Source organism: Pteropus medius, unplaced genomic scaffold (assembly GCF_902729225.1).
Source record: "Pteropus medius unplaced genomic scaffold, Ma_sr-lr_union100, whole genome shotgun sequence".
Lineage (NCBI taxonomy): Eukaryota > Metazoa > Chordata > Mammalia > Chiroptera > Pteropodidae > Pteropus > Pteropus medius.
Genome location: NW_024349804.1, coordinates 6,038,893 through 6,063,153, shown reverse-complemented (window position 1 = coordinate 6,063,153; position 24,261 = coordinate 6,038,893). Strand labels below are relative to the sequence as shown.

The 24,261-nt window shown below is 45.2% G+C and overlaps 2 protein-coding genes across 2 annotated transcripts in view; one reads left to right on the top strand and one right to left on the bottom strand.

Annotated features, from left to right (window-relative positions):
* The window catches only part of QDPR (quinoid dihydropteridine reductase), an 18,832-nt gene extending 8,940 nt beyond the window's left edge, over window positions 1–9,892 (bottom strand). Inside the window, exons 1-4 of the mRNA XM_039838124.1 lie at window positions 9,644–9,892; window positions 6,672–6,764; window positions 3,698–3,794; window positions 1,395–1,535 (exon numbers count right to left, since the gene is read on the bottom strand). Coding sequence (XP_039694058.1) covers window positions 1,395–1,535; window positions 3,698–3,794; window positions 6,672–6,764; window positions 9,644–9,748 — 436 coding nt within the window. The 5' untranslated portion in view covers window positions 9,749–9,892. The remainder of the gene's footprint in view (window positions 1–1,394; window positions 1,536–3,697; window positions 3,795–6,671; window positions 6,765–9,643) is intronic.
* Window positions 9,893–12,941: 3,049 nt separating this feature from the next.
* On the top strand, window positions 12,942–23,688 carry CLRN2 (clarin 2). Its single transcript, XM_039838046.1, has 3 exons — window positions 12,942–13,294; window positions 21,013–21,192; window positions 23,403–23,688. Exons 1-3 carry the CDS (start codon window positions 13,042–13,044, stop codon window positions 23,666–23,668), a joined length of 699 nt encoding a protein of 232 aa, XP_039693980.1. The 5' UTR covers window positions 12,942–13,041; the 3' UTR covers window positions 23,669–23,688.
* Window positions 23,689–24,261: the final 573 nt, after the last annotated feature.

Genomic DNA, 24,261 nt, shown 5'->3' with positions numbered 1-24,261 from the left:
ATGTCTCTGTTTGCTCGCTACTGCCTCTGCTCCATGTCACCTTTAATAAAAGTCAGATCCCGACCAAACTTACATTTGACATTTACGTGGCTCTGATGACCGCGATAGCCACGGACTTGTAAGATCATAAGCTCTGAGAAACAAAATAAGAAAATGAGTGGCACGAAGTTGTTGATGTGTAAGAGCCGCACAGTTCAGCGAGTTACATTAAAATTTAAAGAGGTGCTCAAGGTCTCTACCACTTACTGACAAGGTCTAAAAACAGCTCTCCCCACCCTTTTTTTTTTCAAAGATGAGTTTAACTTAGGTAGTAGAGGTAGACATTTTCTGTCTCTGTATTGGACCCCGCGCCCCAGCCGCCCACTTAAATTCCCTGAGCCCTATCGAAAAGGGAGTATTATGGGTTGAATTGTATCTCCCCCAAAATGTCTATGTTGAAGCCTCCACATCTCAGAATGACTATATTTGGAGATGGGGGTAAAGAGGTAATTAAGTTAAAATGAAGTCATTAAGATGGGTCCTAATCTAGCATGACCGGTGTCCTCAGAAAAGACTGGGACACAAACGCACACAGAAGAACGACCTCGTGAGGGCACCAGGGGAAGACGGCTATCTGCAAGCTAAGGAGAGAGGCCTCGGAAGGAAAGCGACCCTGCTGATGCCTCGATCTTGAACTTTCAGCCTCTAGAATTAGGAGAAAATATGTTTCCGTCATTTAAGCTGGCCAGTGGTACTTTACTATGGCAGCCTGAGCAAACCAACACAAGGCATAAAAAATCCAGAGAAAACTTGGATCTGCACAACATAATGGAAAAAATACATAATTTAGAAATGAACGGGGTTCTGGTTCAAAGGAAGCTTGCAACCTACTTACTGTATAAACCCAGGCAAATGACTTAATCTACGTTTTAGCTTTTTTCTTACCTGTAAATTGAAAATGATGATGACATCAACCCCAGGATTAAATAAGAATAAAATGAAATAAAGTGACTTCTCAGGAGACTCACTGTATGCTTTACACATCAGTATTTCTAATGCTTTACAGCTACTCTCAAGGTAGATGCTACTGTCATTATTTATAATTAAGGAAACTACAGCAGAAATGTGGCCGAATAGATAAATAATTTGTTCAAGAGCACACAGCGTGGATGCACAATCTACCCCGGCCTCTCTCACTCTGTTTCCAGCTCCCCTAGGACAACGTCAATGAAAGGCTCACGTGTCCTTCCCCTAAAACATTTCAGGCCTAAAGGAAACAAAGTCCACCTGCATAAAGCACCGCGGAGGGCGAAGGGCTTCAATACCCCTCAGCCCATGGAGGCTCCCCGCAGCCCCCGTGAGCAGCCGACGAGCATGAGCACTCCCCCTTCACAGGCCGCGAGGTGAAGGCTTACCAGGAGTCCCCTCGAGGGCGGCCTTGGCACCAGCCAAGGTCAGGAGGCCTCCTTCCTTGAGATGCTTGGTGGCCAGGTGGCTGGAGATGGTCGACGTCCACATGCTCTGCTTCCACATCAGGTCACAGTTTTTAAAGAGAGCTGAGTGGGGGGAAAAAAAAAACGGTATGTCGGCTCAGCATCCGCAGTGAAGAAACTGAAAGGTGAGCTCGACTCGTGACACCTGACGCTCAAGGAAGCACTGAGAGCCACTCCCCCCCACAGCCCTTGACTATGACACGGCCTAGTACGAGCAGCACAGGGCTGACAGCCAGACACCGGGATTCGAACCCAGGCCATGCGATCACCGAGTCTCAGCTCCCTCACCTGCAAACCGGTAAAATTGTAGCCAGTTAAGTGAGGGCCATTCATAAACATGTGGGACTGGCTTTAATTCAAAGATTGTTCTTTATAAAGGGCATTAGATTTGGAAGAAGAACCCGTATGTCTCAGTCAGGTTTAAGCCATGATAAAAATCTGAGGGATCATTACCACATGGACACGGAGAGGCTTTTTACAGAACTACACTTTTTATGGCTGAAAATTTAACATAGTTTTAAAGACTCTTTAAAAGAAAGCTTAGGTAACAATCAATTCACACGTAACTCTCTGGCCTTGCTAGAGATGTAATGAGGAGGAACAGATGGTAATGTATGTCACATCCCCGGCTGGGGACCTGTCTCTTTGCTCCCTTACAAGAAACACAGAACCCTGTGAGGCCAAATCCAAGATCCAGAAAGAAAGCCCTCTTGATACCGGGGGGTTGAGGGGTGTCTTCATTCAGTGATAACCAAGGTATTGCATTTCCCTGATAAAAAAGACTAGAAAAAAGAATGTTTGATAGACCCACATTAATCACTTCTTGTTCCCAAAATATACGAAAGGCCATCAGGACGTTTTGTCAACTTGATCACCCCACAGAATACCAGTCTCACAGAAAATCAGCTCCTTTTTAGATGGTGGAATGATAGTATCAGAAAACCACCATTTTCCAACCCCCGCTAGGATTCAGGCAGTGGATGCTTAAAACCATTAGGTTTTAGGAATTTAGGGTTTCAGGATGTTTTGGAACGGCATATTCACACAAGATGCCCAAGTACCACCGCACAGGTAGCTTACCAATTGCAAAAAAAAAATGCGGCTTTACAATGGGAGTCTACCAGCTACCGTCTTAACCAAGCACCAAATCTGGCATCACCACGGATAGGTAGGGCGATCTGACAAGGTTAAAGTCCCACGGCTATGAGCAGGAAGTACGCGTTACTCAGGTACAGTTCTCGCCTCTAAAATATTTAACCTGAATCTAAGCAAGTCCCTGGACCTAGGTTCCGGTCCACGGGAAAAAGGATAAGGGATAAGGAACAAGGTAAATGATATCTTAAAGAAACGGTTAGACAAATTCATACATAGGACATTCCATATGAAAAAGGCCCTGCCTTGCCAAGTCTGACACAGGAAAAAAAATATATACAGGTAGACTAAGAACGACGAAATGTAGTATATAAACTCTGACTAGAATAGTTTAGGGGAAAAAGATTATAAACGATATGGATAAACTGGGAAATTTGAATATGGGTTGGATAGTATTAACCTTACAGAATTATTATATGGGTTGGACAGTATTAACCTATACAGAAAATTATGTTAATTTTCTTAGATATAATAATGGTAATATGAAAATGGAGGAGAATGGGATTATTCTTTGGGGACGCATGCTGAAATAGGAAGAGAGCCCACTTACTTTCAAGTGGTTAACCGAAAAATTCACAGTACACACATGCGAGAAAGCCAGAGCATGCAAGCAGAGGAAATGCTAGCAATCACTGAACCTTGATGGAGGGAACAGGGTTCACTGAGCTGTTCTGTCGACTTTTCTCTCTGTTTGAAAATGTTCATAATGGAAAGTTGGAAACTGTACTCAGCTTTATGTAAAAAGCTCAACTTTCTGACCTTCACAACGATCTCTCCATTTCAGACACGTCCCTCAACTCCCAGTAAGTCGCCCTGCAAGGCTGAGGTGGGAACGATGCTGATTTCATTCTGCCTCTACTTCAAACTCAACATCCCCCTCCCCGAACTCCTTTATGGAAGTTTCTCTTCACCTGTAAAATGGGTTGTTCATCCCTACCTCACAGAGCTACGTAAAGATCCTGGGGGCCATACCGAAAAACATCTGACCTGACACGTAGTACAGACCCAACCGATCCAAGCCCGCTGGACCAAGGGCGGGACAGAATGGATGAGTAACTCAAAAGAGGACTCACACTTGGACTTGGCGTTGCCCCCGGCCCATCCTCCGGCCACACAAAGGATTGCGTCCACCTTCTCTTCACCCAAGAGCTTTCCGACCTCAGCAGTCACCTTAAACAAAAGGGACGAAGAGATGCACACGTTTTCAGGAAAACCTAAACAGGCCGACATCTTTACAGACACCTCAGTTTATTTTTTTACTTCCTTTTAAGACAGTTTAATAGTACTTGGCAGTTAACACTTTGAAAACTAGATACAGGACCAAGACCAATCTATGACAAGCATTTTGGATAGGGAAGCCCAAATACATTTCAATGTGATTTTTATAAAGCAATCTAGAATCTTCTTTTGACTATTCTAAATGACGGGGACATAAGCACCCCTGAAATGAAACAATTAATTAAGAAAAGTAGAAAAAGGGTTTTAAAGAATCACCTAGAGCTTCAATGCCTGCAGCTAACCTTCTGGTATACTTCTTTCCAGACTTTCTTTGCAAATCACAGAATCATAACCTGAGATAATTCTCTCTCCCCCAATACAAAAACCTCTTTAACTGTATTTCCAAAAGAAAATGCCAAAGAGAAATTATTGTTTTTTAAAGCAATAAAAAAATATAGTCAATGCAAAACGCTGATAAATACTAAGTATCTGGGGGTTCATTTTACTAATTAATCTGTTTGCAAAATGTAAAGTGCTGAAAATACATATATGTCCTTTTGTTAAAATTATTAAAACAAAAATCTGGTGAGACAGGCAATTCTGGCCATCGACCATGACCCTTTTCCATATTTCTCTGGAACGGCTGAGATGACGTCTCCCAACTGCTTCCTTAAGATAAATCTTCTTAAGACTTATGACAAGATGATGAACCTCTCCCAGCAGCAACATTCCAGTCCCTGACTTTCACTAAACATTTCTGAGGCCTCAAATTACTCTTTCAAAGAGAATGCCTTGGCAGTGAAAATCAATCTTTCCCCTCCCTATACCCCATGCCTAAAGCTTTCAAGAAATTCCTAAATATCCGTTGGCCTCTATTAATGAGTATTTCACCTAATCCCAATTTATCTTTTGTTGACCTCCCTCCTGTCACCCTGGTTCCCCGCTGTCTCCTCCCTTCATTCTTAAGCCATGTCCTGTGTGAAGCAGCATGAAGTCAAGTCTCAGAGGACAAGTTCACATTCAGAATCGCCCGTGGACATCAGACACCTGCAATTAACAGGAGCAGAATCGATGCTGACGACAGAGATGCACATCTGGACAAGCTGCTTGCTCCCCGAGCCCAGGGCTCCCCGTGCACTTAATCTGAGCTTTTATCATCTACGTGAAGCTGCTCTGCCAAGAGGCAGCTTAGCATGCAGTTAAGAGCACCGACGTCCAACCCCCACTGCCCAGGTTCCAGTCCTGGCCACCTACTGCCTGTTTCACCTTGAGCAAATAGCAGGGCCTTTCCATGCCTCAGACTCCCCATCTCTAAAAGGAGATAAATGAGAAACTTTGTTCTGGGGTCCTAGTCAGGTTAATGTGAATAAAACACGTAGAACAGCGCCTGGTACATAACAATGTCATGCCAGGATTAAGCCCAAAAGGTTATCATTAAGTAAAGGAAACACTAGGACCATATTAGCAAAGTAAGGACAACAAAAACCTATATTGTGGAATAAGTCAGCTGGCTTTTTATATTGCAACCTATGTCAAATTGATGTTTTAGAAACAGCAAGTAAGCTCACAGTTTGAGAATTTAAAGTTTTTTTAGATTTATACATATATGTTTGGAGAAATAGATTAGAAGGAAATATCACAAACTATTAATCTCACAGAGGGACTAAACGTGATATTCCTCTTCTCTGGCTTTATTATATTCCCTACATCATACATGCATCACTTAAAAATTTTTTTAAATGTATTATAAAAAATAGCTAAGGATCATATAAACCATCAACGCTCAACAGTGTTCAGCTTACTAGGGACAACAAAACTAACCAAAAAGCAGACCCTGAACTTACTACAGTTAATAAGTTGTTAATAAGTCTCTTCTTAGGACATCCATGCTCTCAACTACACTACTAACTAGCTTGCTGGCCATGTCACCAAGTGTCTGACACTCAGTCTCCTCAGATATCAACAGGACCGCCACCACCTGCCCACACGCATCGCCGCGTGCCTGTGCAAATACGGCGCATCACACACAGAACATCGTGCAGATTTCCTCGGGAACATGGGCTGGCGCTGGCAAGGGAATCAAACACATGAAACATGTCCATCAGGCTGCTCGTGGGCACAGCTCTTTGAGAAAGGTAGAACCCAGATATTTACCAAAACACCCGTCAAGCTGTTAAGGGGACTTCCTGCTGGGGAGTGGCTGTCTAGGGGTCCCAGGGATATTTCACGGTTTACTGATATATTAAGAGTTTTGACTTTTTGTTTCACAATAAGCATATCGTTTTGTGATTCAAAATAACCTGTTTTGCTAGTACTCTTGCTCTGAACTGAGCACTCCACTTTTTAGAATGTATCCTAAATCAATAATCAGAGATGGAGATAAATAATGATAAAAAGAAAAACTGCAAAAAAGTTAAACGTATAATATGAGGAAACTAAGAAAATTGTAGCCAATTCATAAAATTAAAAATTACACACTGACACGGATATTTTTAAATGATCTGAAGTATTGAAATAAAAATTAATTTCATTTAAACTTTTAAAATATAAAATACAAGATTACCACAACTTGTAAAGCTAATAACATACAGAATGCATAGAAAAGACAACAAAATGGGCCAAAATGCAAATAGTCAGCTAACTAGAATTGGATTATGGGTCATTTAACGTCATTGTATTTTTTTTTTCCAAATTTCCCTCCATGGGTACAAATGGCTTTCATAATTAGAGAGACAATACTTGAAGAAGGGAAGAACACACCGCCAGCCAGCGGACACCGCTCCCCAGGGTTCCCGTCCCACAGGCTTGTGGGACCTTTTCTGGAATTACCTGGTCAGCCTGCTCCGTAAACGAGTCCGTCATTTTAACGACGACACTAGCACTGGCCTCTTCATTCTCCACCACGTCGATGCTGACCACCCACTGGAGTGAAAAACAGCTTTGGTCAAGAGACAGCACGTTGCTATTCCTTTAAAGATCCAAGGCCAGGACAGAGAGGCGTGGAGACAGGTAAGAGGCTTACACGAAAAGCCGAGAGGGGATCCAGCTGCCGACCTCTCCCTCTCCCTCTCCCTCTCCACCAGTCTGAGCCCCAGCCCAGCCCATTCCGCCTCCTCTAAAGCCAAACCCCCTAGACCAGCGTCTGCAAACTTTTTCTCTAAAAAGGGCCAACGAGTAAATATTTTAGGCTCTGCTGGCCAGGTGGTCTCTGTCATAATACTCCACTCTGCTGTGGGAGCGGGGAGCAGCCACAGACACAGCCCCACAGGTCCATAGATGACCGTGGCTGTGTTCCGGGAAAACCTGAAGCGCTGAAATGTGTGTTTCATGTGATTTTCACATGTCACAAAATATTATTCCTCTTTTAATTTCTTTTCAACCTTTTAAAAATGTGAAACCATTCTTAGCTCTTGAGCCGTATGAAAACAAATGGGGGCAGGACTCAGCCCACGGAACCCTGCCCCAGAGCACAGAAGGATGGCTCTGGGTTTGGGAACCGGGCAGACTGGGGTTTGAATCCTGGCTCTGCCATACAGCGGCTTTCTCGACCACATGCAGGGGATAACAATGAACAGCATCGGTGTGTGAATTAAATGAAACAGAGGATGCTACAGATGACAGCATAGGTGACACATGCATGGCTGTTAGAAAGCTCCAGAGCCCCCAAGGTCTGAAAGTCCCCGAGACAAATATCTGCCACAAGCTCTGAAGAACACAGGATCCTTTCAAGACCACTCACTACTTTTAGGTCACCAACCATGGGACATACTGAGACAAAGACTAGGTTCCACTCCAACCCTCCCAGGAAAGAAGGGGGGAAAAGACAGACTCAAAGGTAAATCAGTTCACTAGATTCTGCCAACTGCCCCCACGAGGGGAAAGTACAGCCTCACATCTGTATCGTGAGAACACAGGCTGTATTAAAGTTACTGTGTAGAGTAAACGAAGAGCATGTAAGGGATCTGGTATGCTGGAGCACAGTGCCTGGCCCCCGGCTGACACTCCTTAAATGTTCCAACTGTCACTGCCATCCATCTATGCAGACTTGGGAAAACACCCCAAATCGTAGTCTTCCCAGGTTCCAGAGGTGGCAGGAAGGGGGTGATGTGTTTAGATTCCTTAGAAACAGAATCTTATGCCAGATTCTGAGCCAGAAGAAAACCTTGGAACCTTCTCTCTCTGGTCCCAGGGCACCCTTTGCCCAGGCTGCTGCTGCTGCTGCTGCTAATTGAATCCCAGGAAAGCTCTCCAGAGCTCCAGCATGGACTTTGAGCGAGTGACAGCTGCAGTGAGATGACACAGGGCAGAATCTCTACCGGGAATACACTGAACCCTGCTGGGTGGTAGGGGGCAGGGCTCAGGGCTCCTGGCCTGGGACCAGCGGGGCTCCTGCATACTGCCTTCAGGAAGTGAATACATGATTATGCAAAATAGTTGAAAAAGTCTCTGCAAAACAAATAAGCCACCAGTATTTGAGGGGCTGAGGCTTCAGGTCCAATGGAAGTTAAAAGAACAGGGCTATAGATCATTGTATCAATAATATATTTGTAGGAGGGGAGTAAGAAACTTTCCTCTACCCATCTAGGTTCTTCCGGCTGGTCTAATAATTAAATCGACATGAGACAGACTAACAAAATAGCCAAATTACATACGCGTATGAGGACCCCACACACGAGTCAGAGACCACACACACACACACACACACACACGAGAGGTTCAGAGACAAAAAATTAAGATGAGGTATGGATGACATTCTGAGCTAAAGATGAGGTGAGGCATTTGGGGGCTCTTATCTCCTCAAAGGACATAAGAAGAGATGTTCAGTCGTTAGCAGTTTGCACTGCCCTATAGGTAGGTCATAAAAATTATTTCTGGTAACTCTTATTATAGGCAAGGCTCCTAACATATATTTTTTAAGGGACAGGTATAAGTTTCTCTTGAACTGGAAGTGTCTCTATTGCCTTCGGCTCAAAAATAATTCACACGCCAAAGTGGTACGTCTTAGGAAAGCCTGTTCTCGACCCCTGCAATATATAAAACAAATATATTGGTAATAGGTAACATTCAACCATCTTTTACCAGGAGTCAGGTAATGTACACACTGAGACACCAATTAGCTCATTTAATCCTCACAACTCCCCTAAGGGGCAAATACTATCATTATCCCCATTTTACAGACGTGGAAACTGAGGTTCGTGGAAGCAATCAGTTCACGGTAATAGGACTAGCGAGCGGAGCCGGGCAGTGCTATTTCCAGATCCTTCTAATTGTCCTCCTGGTTCCCACCCCTCCGCTCCTCGTCCTCCTCCCCGTTCTGGAATTCTCTCCCGCCCGACTCGTGCCGGACACTCTAGGCCCAGCGGAGACCGAGTGAGCAGCCGCCCACCACCCTCCTTGCAGAGTAACGGCCCCAGGTCAACTACGGCCCGCGTGAGCGCGGACTCGGACACGGGCGCAGCCGTAGGAGCGGTGCATGGTCCTGCGAGCACTCGTGTCTGGGGTGCACCGGGGCCCCCCGCTTCCTCCGCACAGCCCTCTCAGCCTGCCCCGGGGACGGCTGCCCGGCACCCCAATCCCCACCGTGCCCGCCGGCCACCCAACTCGCCGCTCCGAACAGCGCCGTCGCACGCCCCCGGCCCGCGGACTCGCCCAGCTGCGGGCCCGGAACGCCTGCGGGCCCGGAACGCCTGCGCGCGCCCGGAACGCCTGCGGGCCCGGAACGGCTGCGGGCCCGGAACGCCTGCGGGCCCGGAACGGCTGCGGGCCCGGAACGCCTGCGCGCCCCCGGCCCGCGGACTCACCCAGCTGCGGGCCCGGAACGCCTGCACGCATCGCGAGCCCAGCGCGCCGCGGCCGCCGTACACCAGCACCCGGCGCGCCTCGCCCGCAGCCGCCGCCGCCGCCATCCCGCACGTCCCGCTGGACCCCGCAGCTCCGGACCCGACCCCGGCGCGTCCCGCCCCTGCCCGCCCACCGAGCCCGACAAGAGGGGCCGCGCGGCGGCCGCACCCCGCGCCGCGCCCGCTGCTGCCGCCTAGCGCGCGGCCACGCTCGGCGGGAAGGCGACTGCGCCCCCAGCCCCGCTGGCCCGCCCCGGGGGCGGGGCGCAGGCAAGGCCCACCGCCCTCCCATAGGTGCGGGGCGTCCTGGGTGTGCGAGGAGCGGGACTGAGACTGGAACGACGGAGAGCGGGTGTGCGCGACAGTGGGTGGCCCCCGCCGTCATCTCAGCACCGAGGATTAGAGTCTATTGCGGAGATAAGACGAGCCACGTACAATGTATTTTTCCTGTAAATAAAAGTGAAGCCTCCTGCCTGGACCCCCTGTTTAATAGCTGTGGACCTAAGCAACGTTCTTAATTGCTCTGTCCCTCCCTCAGTCTCCTCGCCAGTAAAATGGGAATACTAATGGTCTATCATCCTAGGGCGTGGAAGGGATTTTCAAAGATAATACTTAGGTACTTAGTGTGTAGCTAGTGGTAGGAGCTCCATAAATGCCAATCGAGCAAGAGTCATATTGTTATTTTTGCCACTACTTCTGTGACAATTCACTGGGCCTCTTAAGAGATTGTTGAGTTCCAGGCCTCTTATATTTTGGTGGCGGGGGATATTTAAATATCTATTTTGGACCATATTCAACCATTAAAAAATTGACAAAAGAGTGATACAATAATTGTAGGATGCTAAAAATATAGTTTACACTTCACAAATTAATACTTTTAAAACAAAAATACCACAGAAAATGATTACAAGATTGCTACAAAATATGAGTACGTATGGCACAACGAGTCCAAAAAGAGACATAAGTTCAATGACATAAAACCTATGACACTACCCTTGACCCTCTGTGACTGTATATAAGCCCCACTTGACAAGACTAGTAAAGGGCCACAGTCCACATTTCAGCCCCACCAAATGGCACCACCCATTCCTACCAACAAAGCCTGGCATTTTCTCTCTATGTATTAGTTGTGCCCCTAATACAGGGTTTTCAAGAGCAGTGCTATTAGTTCTGTGCGGATATTGGGTGGGTAGAGGGGCTGTCCTGGGCATTGTAGGATGTTTACAGCATCTCTGGTCTATACTTCCTAGATGCCAGTAGCAGCACCACACCCCTGCTGTCATGACAATCAAAAACATCACCAGATATTTCCAAAGGTCCCCTGGGTGGGCAGAATTGCCCCTGGTTGAGAACCACTACCCTAACACTGTGGTAACTTTCCTGAGAGCAGGATCCCTTATTATACATCTTTGGGTCACCTTCCACCCATACACAGTGCCTTGTATACAGCAGACACACAGTGGTTCGCTCAAGCAACGAGTGCCAGAGAAGGCACGCAGAAAGACTTTGGTAGAGAACAGGAGGCATCCTGCAACACATTTTATTATCAGAAGCTTCATTCCCAGGAATAGAATTGCTGGGAATCTGGATGATTAGGTAACCAAGGCATGAGAGTTTCAGTCATTCACCCAGGAGAGTAGGGATTCGAACCCAGGTCTTCAACAGTGAGCACACCTCCATTGATCATGGCAGGGGCTTGTTGGGAATGTCGTTCCCATAGAATTTTTCCAAAAATAATTGCTTAACCCCTAAAACATCAAAAGTTGACCTGGGTCCATCATTGGGGGCAGAAATATGACACAAATGTATTACACATGTCCTGCTTTCTCAAAGCGTGCTTCATGTTACAATAAGAATAACTAACGTTATTGGTCGCTTATTAATGTGCCAAGCACTTTATAAGCCTTTCGTATGTATTTTGTTATTCATTACCAGAAAAACATGTGCTGTTTTAAAGTCAATGAGATGAAGAAGAGCTGTTGCATTTCAAAGGCCTGAACTCCAGCCAGAGGCCTGACCTCCAGTTTTCTCAGGAGACAAACAGTTGGAATACTCACCCCTGCCTGCCACAGAGGGTTACTGAGCATCCAGGGTGACTAAGCCTATGGCAAAGGCTTTTTGTAGGTGTGGCGCTCTGCCCAGGCTTCGGAGAGTTCCTTTATGTTCATTGTGGAGACACCACAGATGCGAACCCCAGTTCTAGGACGGGATCTGACATTTACATTCCCACGTCCCTCTGCCCTCTCCCCACTCACTGTTCTCTGGGTGAGGTTCCTAGAACTCCGTTGGTTAGCAGTGCCCCGTCCTAAACCCACCTCTAGACTTCTGTGACCAAATAAGGAATCTTACTGTGACCCTTCGGCCCAATTTTGCTCCCTAAAGCAATTGACAGTGACTGTTGCCAGTCTCACAGGACATGAAGTTGACATTTAGCAATAGACTAAAAGTCATTTTCAAAGCCACTGTATAAGATAAAAATTAGGGAATATTTCATTCCTAGTGCCTACAGATTAAAAGAAAAAGAAAGATCTTCACTATTAGAAGGTTAAAGACCCGAGCAGGCTGATTATTATTTGCTAACACGTTAGAGAAACACTTTCCTTTCCCATTTGGTGATGGGACAGACAAGGAGCAGAAGAGAAGAATGTAAGTGTGGGGTCCAGGCTGCCCCAGCAGCCACAAATGGACTCATGATGCAATTTCACCCATGGCAGAGTCACCCAGTGATAAACCCAGGAATCATAATGCCTTGTTTATACATTTCGAATGAAAGCTTTGAGCACAGAGGTCACCTCATGGTATTAATAACAGTTCTGGGGATTCTGACAGCAGAGACATTTTTGAGAAATGCCCAGGTATGCATCAAAAAGAGCAACATTTGATGCCATGCCTTGTTGGCAATATTCAAGTGCTAATCATTCCATTTTTTTCTTCCCACCGTATGCGTTTTTGAGAATGGCTAGCATCTCTTCATAGTCAGACCTACCGGGGTTTGCCTGCTAATAACTTCCTCGTCCTTAAGAGGGCCACACCAGAGTTATTTAAATACTTGAAACGAGGAACAATTAAGCCCTCAGCTGAAACATTAGTCTAGTGGGAGATATAGGGTTACGTCCTTCAGTAACACGCTCCTCTGCGCTGTCAGGTGAAGACTGTCTCTGTAGAGACTTCCGGATACAATTGTAGTAAACACGGACTGTGGAGACAGGCACTGCGAAAGGACCCCAGGATGATCTTGGGACCTTGAATGGTGTGTTCAGAAGAGCCGACCTTGGAGCAGGGTATTACTGAGTGTCCGGAAGATGTCAACAGCCCCCACTGCAGCTCAGAACCCTGGGGGATGACCTGCACCCACTAGAATGCCTGGATGGTTCAAAAAGGCGTGGTATGGGCTGGCATCTCTACTCAGCCTCTCCTCCTTCATCCTGATCATCACTGCCCTGGCAGTGCCTCACTGGCTGAGTGGGAAAATCCTTTGTCAGACTGGAGTGGACCTGGTCAACGCCACCGACCCAGAGCTGGTCAAATTCATTGGGGACATTTACTACGGGCTCTTCCGAGGGTGTAAGGTGCGGCAGTGCGGGCTAGGGGGCCGCCAGTCCCAGTTCACAAGTGAGTATATTTGGGGCACGAAAGCTGCTTTAGAACACTTATTTTTTTTTTTTTTAATTTGGAAGGGTGGTTATGTCTGAATGTGGAATTCGACTGCTGCCTCTCTCTAAGGCGTAATGACAAAGTCGACAGTAATCCATGGGTTCTCGTTCAGAACCAAGAAGACACCTTTTTTTTTTCTGTAGAGGCTCATAGAAACGTTAGCAATAGAGATCTGTGCATTTTTATTTAATAGTTCACCTCTTTTAATAATGACTATTGAAATACTGAGTGCTTACACGTGTTAGACATTCTGCTAAGTGCTTCACATGGCTTGTCTCTTAAGCCTTAGAACAAATTTATAAAGAAAAAATTAATAACAATCCCATTTTGCAGAGGACTATGCTGAGACTTGCAGAGGTTGCATAACTTGCCTGAGGTCACCCAGCCAGTAAACAGCAGAGCCAGACTTTAGACCCCTGCTCCGTGACTCAGATGTTCTGAGCCAGCCCAGCTCTCGGGTGTAGACTGCCTACACAAATGAAGCTTCAGGAAGCATGGCAACTGCTTTCACGTCTGTTTATATAAAAGCTTCATAGTCTGAGAAAAAGCAAAAGGCCTCGGCAATCAGACTGCCCTGGTTCAAAGCCCAATCGGATGGTTGCCGGCAGGGAGATCTGTTGCAAGGCACTGGGCTGCCCACAGTGAACGTGAGCAGGCACAAATGTTGGTCGGCATCCAGTATCGCCTCAGAGCTGCTTTAGATGTAAACACAGCAGGACTCAAGCCTGGCTTATGCAGGGTCTTACCAAAACAGCGACAGCAGTATTCTGTAAGCCTTTAGAATTAAACAGTTCACTGGTGAGAACAGTATCCTACAAAATCATAATTAATCAATATCATATTAATATATTGATTAATTATGATTAGGGGATAAAGAATTTTATTCATTATTTGATTTCTATATTTCAGAATTGTAGTTTTAAGGAACCTGGCCAGGGTAAGTATCCTATTAAATTTATGAAGACAGGAAGCTGGACCATTGACAAATATGGCTAATACAAATTGGCATCATTTTATGTACATGAAGGAAATTCACATTTGTTTCGTATACTCAAGAAGAAAAGTCTCTTGGAATAGTGATATTTACCCAGCAATTAACTTGGAATGGGAATATTAGGAATATTGGGGAAAAGAGCTCGGTTAAAAACACAACATAAAAAGCTGAAAAGACACACAGAAACAAAGAAATCACAATAAAGGACAGGTTAAAAGGAGACCATGACAAATATATGCACAACTCGGTTCTGAACTGGGTCTGTTTGCTATGACAGATGTTACCGGGGCAATGGGTGTAAGGATTCAGCAGTCATGTTCCACTGTTAACTTGATGATTTGCTGGTCGTACTGTGGTTATCTAAGGCAATGTCTTTTTTGAGGAAGTAGACCCTAAAGTATCCAGGGATGAAGAGAAAATTAACTCTCAAATGGTTCAAGAAGAAAAGAAAATTTCTTTGTACCGTTCTTGAGATCTTTCTAAAGTTTGAGATTATTTTAAACCACACACACACAGATCTAAAGGAAAATGGCACAATTTTTTAAATAGCCATAGATAATTAAAATTAATGAAACTCATGAAGGAAATTCCAAAGCTTTAACAAGGGAATGACAGATTCAATAGCAACAATATTCCAAAGACTTTAATAAAAAAAAAAGATAGTGCTTAAGGAATATAATAAAAACAGCCCATGGTAATTACATAGCATGATATAGCATGTTACCATGATAACCACCTTTTTACATACTTGACAATTTATTTATGTTACGTGCATTATTCATTATCTGTCTCTTCCCCCTTAGTATATAGCAGCATGAGGACAGGGATCTTGTTTTGTTCAGTGATGGTCCCAAGCCCCTAAAACAGTGTCTGGCACATAGTAGGTGCTCCAAAATTCTGACTGGATGGATAGCGATAAAGTTCTTCTAAACTCAAATGTGACCTATGCCATACTAATCCTCAGCAACCCAGATATGAGAAGACTGAGGCTCAGAGAGATTAAGCAACTTGCTCAAGGTCACAGTGGCATGAGTGCCACAGCCAGGTCCCAGTCCAGGTCAGCCCGACTCCAAAATTCCCACCTGGCACCACGTGTTGCTCCTCTGAAATCTGTGACTGGCAGCTTTCCCAAGGCAGCGTGTCTGTCACCTAGTAGCTCTTACTGTTCTCCTGGAGTTTAGCAAAAGGAGATGGGGAGGAGGTAGACAAATGTGGACTCGAGGGCGGGAGGGCCCAGGGCAGACAGCTCCTGCTGGAACGGCGAGCGGTCACTCAGTCGGGAGGTTGTATTAACTCCCCAGGACTTTTGCAACAGAGAACCGCCAACTGGGTAAACAACAGAAACCTATTCCCCCACAGTTCTGGCGGTTAGAAATCCGAAACCAGGTTGTTGGCGTGGCCAGGCGCCCTCTGAAACCTACGGGTCGGAGAGGGGGAGCCTTCCTTGCCTCTTCCAGCTGTTGGTGTCCCCAGACTTCCCTTGTTTTGTGGCAGCGTAACTCCAATCTTCACATGGCATTCTCCCCACGTCTCTTCACGTGGTCTTCTGTACGTGTCTGTCTCTGCGTCCAAATATCCTTTCTTTCGTAAGGACACCCGTCACATTGGATGAGGGCCCACCCCAATGACTTCATTTTAACTTGATTACCTCTGTAAAAAGACCCTATATCTAAATAAAGTGTGAGGTACTGGGGTTAGGATCTCAACGTATCGGTACAGAATTCAGCCCATGACAGCGCGAGGTAGCAGATGGTGGGCCTAGTATAATTGAGGAAGTCACCAAGCACAAACCCTGGCACTGGAGAAGCTGCGGAAGCAGGGACTAACTTTGCAGTAGGAGGAGGCCAAAGGGTGGCCTCACAGGAATGGAAACTGCCTCTAGCAGAAGCCATAGGGAGACGGGCACTTTGGGAGTGCCCACTGGAAAAACCCATCGATGTCCCCTTCCCTCCTTCCTCTCAGAGGCATGCCGTGGGGGACAGCCCCTGGGGTGGTCTGCTCTCTGAAGCATCAGAACAATGTGGGACTCATCAAGGATGTTTTAACATTATTCCTGAGAAGAACAGTACCCAAGAAAGTTTTATTGCTGGCTGCCCTGGGGGTGTCTCAGAGGCAGGTATGCAAACATCCGTTCTAGGTGCTTTGGATGGGATTCTTTTTGAAAACCTCCAGGAGCTGGGCCTGTTTCCTCCTGTGTTTGGCTGGTTGTACAATACTGCAGTTCGGGGACACTGTGTCTACGATAATGTCCTCTAGAGCCAGAGTGAGTGTCCCGACATTTAGATTCACAGCTCCTAGTGCCTGTACAACTTAACTGTGAGAGACAGCTACGGGATGTGTCACAGCTCTTTTACCTCTAAGTTGGAATCAGGATTCACCTGCTTCTGTCACTGTTGATCTGGAGGAAAAAAATCCCAGCTCCCAGGACCCCCATGCAGATCTGAGGAGGTGAGGATGTAAAAATGCTTTGAAAACTGGGGAGTCAGGGAGGTTTGATTGGGTCCCACTGACAAACTGCCTCTATTCTCACCTACATGGAGGTCTCCCATAGAATCACCCCAGAAAGTCAATGTCCAAACCAATCACAGAGAAAACCAAAGATCCATGCAGTGGATCCTTGAACAACACAGGTGAGAGGTGCCAACTCTCCACTAAGTCAAAAATTTGCATATGACTTTTGACTCCTCAGAAACTTAGTTACCAAAGCCTACTGTTGACTTGTAACCTTACCAATAACATAAACAGTTAATTAACACAGATTTTGCATATCTATTATACACTGTAGTCTTATAATAAAGTAAGCTAGAGAAGAGAAAAAGTTATTAAGGAAATCACAAGAAAGAGAACATACATTTACAGTACTCTACTGTATTGATTAATACTATAAGTGTTGTCTATTTACAAGGGTCAACTGTACATGACAACCAATTAAGATCCTTTTTATACCCAGATCTTCTGAAATAAAACTGAATCAACCTAGTGGTTTGGGTGGCTGGGGAAAGAAAGAGACGAACATTAATTTAGCAGTGTCCACACATTCAACTGTGGTGTTGAATATTTATGGGCCCAGCATCCTTAGGAAAACCAGAACGAGTGAAACAGATGAGTGCCTGCCCTCCAAAAGCTTACCATCTGGGAAAGCAGCACAGTAACTGAGTACCAGACACATAACACATCGATGTCTCAGGCCACCCCCTCATTGTTCATCTCCTTTAACACTTACTACCCTAAAGGAAAAATTTTATTGTGCTTATTTTACTGAGGAAGAAATTGGGGATCAGAGAAATCAATCAATGAAATAATTCCTTTAAAAGCGCCTGATATAATTAATGCCTGATGCATAGTAAGTGCCTGGCAGTTTTTAGTTCTCTGGTTCCTTCCCACCTCCCACCCCACAAGCTTTCTGTCACCAGCCAGGGCCCGGGTCTGACTGCCAGGCTCATGCTTTTCTTACTTACTTTGCTGGGACAAAAAGGAATGCTGGATTTCTCTGGGGTTGGGAGCAAACAAATTATCTAAAATTAGATAATATCTGATGGAACGATCACTTCTGGCATTCGTGTAAGGTAGCTCTAATTTGTACAAAATAAGGATAGTTATTTAAATTTAAAATAACACCTCTAGATTTCCAGCTATCCTAGGATTGAAATTTTAAACCTTTGCTTTTCCAAGTTACCTGATTTCGGGGGTCTTGAATAGGTCTATAGGCCGTGTAGTGAACTGGTGAAGCCAGCACATCCTGACTACGTGACCTTGGCTAACCTATTCAACTTCCCATTTCCTCACTTGCAAGAGTGAGAAAGGGTTTCTGCCAGCAGTAACAGAAAGAACGTGTATAAGTGCCTGGCACATAGTCTGCACTTAACATGTGCAGCTATTGTCATTTATTGTCACAAGTCATATGCGTTTATGGCTGTGGATTCCAAGTCGGAAACTTATGTTTAATCCTTAAGTCAGAGCCATCTAAAACTTTTGGAAACGAGGTACCAATGTGAAAGGCAAGCAAGCAACAGCTTTCCTGGGGCTGCACTGTGTGACAGAAAGCAAACGTGAAATCACCCCTCAAAAATCATTACCAGAAGGTACTGATACATTAAAACTCCCAAGGAAAGTTTTGAATTTCCAAATAATGACATATTAAAAATATTAAGATCTCAATTAACTGGGAGATCTGAAGTGTCGGGTACGGCCTGTGAATCTGGGGGCTGAATGAGGTTCAGCCTTTGCCGTCATCAATACACTTCCTACTACAGAAGCAGAAAATTGGGCACTCTTTCCAAACCCCTCTCCACATCGCTCCATATGCCCCAAATTTCCCCTCCCCAGCATCCGAATGTGGTGATTTCTCAATTTTTTATTAAGTCAAATCCGGAGGTGGGTTCGTATCATTATATGAACATGATTAGTTCTTTTCTAAAAGCTGGCATTGTGTGGTTGTACCTTCATTTACTAAATCATTATCCTATGGATTCACATTTTGGTTTGCCCCCAACCTGTTGCTATCATAACAAATATCCGATATGTACAGCTTTGAGCACACGTGGGAGTGCTTTTCCTAGAAGTGAAATTGCTTCGACAGATATAGACATGGTCAAGTTGCCCTCTACGGAGGGCGTGTGAATTAATAATTCCTACAAGGTTTGACGGTCTCTTCCTCCCTACACCTTGATCAACACAGCGTATTAATTAGCAAACTTTTGGATCTTTTCCAATCACGTAGGTGATTATTTTCTATTTTAAGTCTTTGATGAAGATTATTATGCTGGCCACGTGTTTCTCTGGGTCACATTGCATGGACAGGGATAATGAAACTTTAGGTAATCAGGCTATCATGTTTGCAATAAAAAGGAGCTGAGAATTTGGAAAGAAAAAAAAAATCTAAGGGACACTGAGGTAGAAGGGAAAGAAAGGGAAGAGAGAAGCTGTACGCAGAAAAAAATCCCTTGGAAAGAAGCTTGTCTTCCAGGATAAAGTTTCCAATGCTGATATGATAACCTATAAATGGAAAGACTGAACTGGAAAGAAAGCTAAACCAGAACTAAGGATGTAAATGCAGAGTGTCTGGAAACTTCTGAGTGGAAAGGATACTTTAAAGGGAGAGGGACCAGAAAGAAACTCTAGTTCTTAGGCTCAAGAGACACCAACCTTCCAGGAATAAAAGGGGGCGGTGAGCCAGCAAAGGCCCCAGAGGGGAAAAGGGTGAGGGTGTGGGGTGAGTGGAACCGGGAAAGCTTTGCATCCTGGCTCCTGAGGTGGGACAAGGAGGTGCTAGTCAGTGGTAGCAGTGATGAAGCAGAGGGTTTGAAGCTCACAAGGCAGACCCTGACGTGACCAGGAGGTGTTCAGAAGAAACCTTGGAATGATCACAGAAGAACGAGTATGTCCAGGAGTTCTCTGGCTTTCACCATTTTTAAGTCTTCATTTCGAACTACTGAAAACAGTGAGCTAAACTCTATGTACCATATACTATATACTACTATAAAGTCCTATGTAGAGTTCAGGGTCACCTCGCTCAAAGATAAGGGACTTAAAGTCTTCTTAATGAGGAGACATTAAGTTAATAAAATCTACCTCATACCCTTGTCACAAGGATTGAAGGAGATAACGAGTGAAATATGTCCGGCCCGTGACTGTGCTCAGTGGATGTCGAATACCCTCAGCTCACACACTCTGCAGGTGTGATTATCCCTGTCGTTCTGATGAGGAAAGTGAGGCTCTGAGAAGTCACATGCCTTTCCTCAAGTCGGAGAGGAAGAAAGCAGCAGCAGCCACAGCCGCCCTTTTAGAGAACTGAGTCTTTCCCAGGCGATATCTGAAGTCGTCTATTGTGATGTATCATTTAACCTTCACAGCTAGGATGTGGCAGCCAAGTAGAGAAAACAAACAAATGAATATTAGATCCTCGTGCCACGTGACTATGGACGTTAAATATTCTAAAAGAGTATTGTGCAACATTAAAACTGAGGGTCCATCGTACATGGGGGAATGACGTCAACCTTGCGGAATCACGTGGAGGGGGTCTGAGGGATGCCCTTCGCTTCCCATCAGTGCCCAGCGAGTGGGAGCTGTAGCTATGCCTCTGTCCTTCGCCTGATCCGCTCGACACCCTCGTAAGGTGGGTGTGCAGGGCAGGGTTCAGAGGGTGATATGTCCTAGTCATGACAAATGAGCAAAGCTGGGATTTGAACCCAGATCTTTGGAAGCCAGATCCAGGCTTTGCTCAGCCACACCTTGCTACCCTCCTCACAGATAGGCCCGAGGCCACTCCTACCCCTCTGATTTAATGAAGGCAACTCTGACCCGGATTCAAACTTCGTGATCAGCCCTCTTTCTCTGACTCTGTTTGCAGCCTCCTTTGCTAAAGAGACACCACCTGGGGTTTGAGCGCATCAACTTGTACCAGATCCCAGCATCTGGAGGTCAATGCTACTTAAATCACCAGCTGGGGCACATTTTGACTTTGCATCTACCCTTAAGAAGAGAGGATTTTTGATCACCTGACAAGTGGCAAATCCAGGGGCCATGACTTGATCTTGAGAAGGCTCCTCCTCCTTGAAAACTCAGTGCTTGCTGCCTGGCCCTCTCTCTCTCCATTAAAGCCTTTGTGGTAAAGTCTTTGTGGGCTTTATGAACTTGAGCCAAGCTTGGACTTTGAAATATTGTCTGTGTCTTCTCTCCCCAGTCTTCCCGCACCTGGTGAAGGAGCTCAACACGGGCCTCCACGTAATGATTCTGCTGCTCCTCCTCCTGGCCTTGGCCCTGGCTCTGGTCAGCATGGGCTTTGCCATTCTCAACATGATCCAGGTTCCCTACAAGGCAGTCAACGGCCCCGGGGGCATCTGCCTATGGAACGTCCTGGCAGGTAAGGAAGCCCCAGGCAGAGAACTTTGTGTCCTCGCTATCACCAGGCTGAGTTCCAAGAAACTGGGTGAAAGATGTGAGGGAATTAACACGCCCGCCTCAGCCTTCACTTCCCTGAGTCTGTAACCTGCCCAATGGGCACAAATGTCCTCCTTACTAAGTTACAGAATCTCTCTGTCACGGTAAACAAACAAATCGTTAGCATGCATGATTGGCCGAGGACGTATAGCAGCAAACAGAGGTCAAGGTGAGGGAAGAGAGAAGACAGAGAACTAGGGGTGAAGAGAAGGGACCTGGGGGTTCTACCTGCCTATTTTGTTTAAACCTCGCAGCCTCCCCATGAGGCGGTATTATTAGACCCGTATTTACAGATGAAGAGCCTAAAGCTCAGAGAAGTAACAAGGTACACCCAAGGTGACACAGCTATGAGTAGCAGAGGTGGGGTTCCAACCAGGTACAATTGAGTCTAAGCCCTTCGCCTTTTCATTAATCCATGGTCTCATTTATAACTATCATGACCTATTTTTCGAGCCAAACATCAAGACAAAATGTGTGTGTGTTAGGTATATAGATACATAAAAAATAATTCGCATTTAATTTTGAACTATAAAAATCATTTTTAATGAAAATAATAAAATCCGAAGAAATGAGGTCTGTTTCAAAAAACCCGGGCCCAATGGGCCAGGCATCATTACGGCAATAAACCCTCACTATCTTTACCTTATACAGAGTGACCATAAAGTATAAAAGCGGGTAATGTTGTCTTATCAGGTATTAGAATGTAATGTCAGTAAGTTGATTACTATGCATTTGCCTGTATTTTCTGACTGTGTGCAGCTTGTGGAATTACTTATGCACATGGCCCACCTGCGTCTGGACCGCAGGTGTCTGGTTGACCTCTGCATGAATCCTCGCAGTGCTGGCATGGACAACGTGCTCGGTCTGCTTATTAAGTAAACGCTTACCGCTCTCAAGTCCCTTCCTCAGACAGACAGCACTCTCGAGTTCTACTGACTAGTGTTTTAAAAACGCAATTTCGCAAAGCTTTAGTGTCAAAAGGCATAAAAATACAAATGTCCTTCGATTCAATAATTCCAATAGGGATTTATGCTAAGGAAATAACAGGAAAAGAGCACAAATATGTACATGAAAAAAGGTTCACTGGAGCGCTTTATAATATCAAAAGTTAGAAGCAATTTAGGTATCCAAAAATAAAATCACACTTCAACTTAATTAAATTAGGTATGTCGCTGGGATAAAACACTAGGCACTAGTTTAAAGTGGTGCCGTAACAGAATATTTACCGTGGAAAAATGTTCACATAAGGGAAAAAAATCAAGTGTAAAATGGTAAGAGCACCATAATACTAATTTTGTTCAAGAGAAAACAATGTAAAGAAATACACTAAAATGTTTAAAGTGTTTATACCTGGATTTGGGGATAAAAGCAAATTTGTAATCTGGTGTCCAAATTTTTTTCCAATGAAGACGTAATAATCTAAACAAAAAAGTATAATAAATGTGTTTTTCAAAATATTAATTAAAATCAAAGCAGTAGAAAAGGAGAGAGACAGACAGCCAGCCTGAGAGAGAGGGAGAGAGGAGAAAGAAAGAGAAGAAACAGAGAAAGAGAGAGAATTTGAAGCGACAGGTAGGGAAGCACATGAAATTTAGAACCCTTCCAGTTTTCCCCTCTCTACTTTCCTTTCCTCCTTCTTTTATTTCTGCTTAATCTACAGCATGGAAAGAGGATAATCAAAAAGGCGAGAAGAGTCTGCCCTCTGTCGAAACCCCCAGCTGCGCAGTAAGGTAATCTTATGACTGCTCACAGCGCCCTCAGGGTCTATATCCAAATCCGAAAATATTTAGAGATTGAACTTATCCAAATGCAGATACCCTAGAAAGGATGGCGCTGGGCAAGGAAAAAAAAAAAAAATAGAGGACTCAGGATTCCTAGCTCGTCTGACGCGAGGCTTATCCTTTCTTTCCTACGCGAGGCTTAACCTTTCTTTCCTCACTCCTCTGGCCTCTCATGCTGTCAGTTATCTGCAGCTTTCGAAAGTAAATTAAAATTCGCATCATCCCAAGAAATTTTTTTTAAACTCAAAGTGAGTTTGTTGTCTGTGCCACAGCAATGCCACTCACCACAAGTCATCATGACTGCAAAAAAAAAAAAAAAGAGCCGAATGAGGGCGACCTTTCTGGGTTCCAGGTGGAGTCGTGGCGTTGGCCATCTCCAGCTTCACGGCCGCGGTGAAATTTCACGACCTGACAGAACGAATCGCCAACTTTCAGGAGAAGCTCTTTCACTTTGTCGTCGTGGAAGAACAGTACGAAGAGTCATTTTGGATCTGCGTGGCCAGTGCCTCGGCCCACGCGGCAAACTTGATTGTGGTGGCCATTAGTCAAATTCCCCTCCCAGAGATTAAGACCAAAATAGAAGAGGCCACGGTCACGGCCGAGGATATCTTGTACTGATAGGCTTCTCCTCTCATAACTTTTGCTAAATCAGTTCTGCATTGTGAATGGAAACCTCATCTTTCCTGCAGGCTTCACAGCCCAGAATGTCCGTGTGTTTGGTAATGAGAAAGGACGGAAAGAGGGAGAGGTGGTTGGTGCCTGAGCCCGAAAGGAAAAATTTTCCTGAATTCCTGGCATCTCTGCCTTTCTCTCTCACTGACCTTGGACTTAAAGGTGGAGGTGGAGACTCCGCACTTGCCAGCTGTGGGTGATATTGGACAATTCACTTACTGACTACTTCTCGGTTTCCTCATCTGTGAAATGGGGATAAGAATGACCTCAAAGATTGCAATGAGGTTTCAGTGAGCAGTAATGCTGCTAGCCTTTGGATATTGTAGAGCACCCCATAAATAGAAGGTACTGAACAATCCAATAAATGTCTACAGACCCCTGGTCTAATCCACACAATATTAGGGGGGACACCTTGATGTCCTTGCCCTCCAGAAACACCGAATCTTTCCACATAACACAGTAACTAAGAATGAGAGAAACAGTAACTCAGAATGAGAATAACTACCTTTTTTTAGTGGTTCTACATACTGGACACTGTG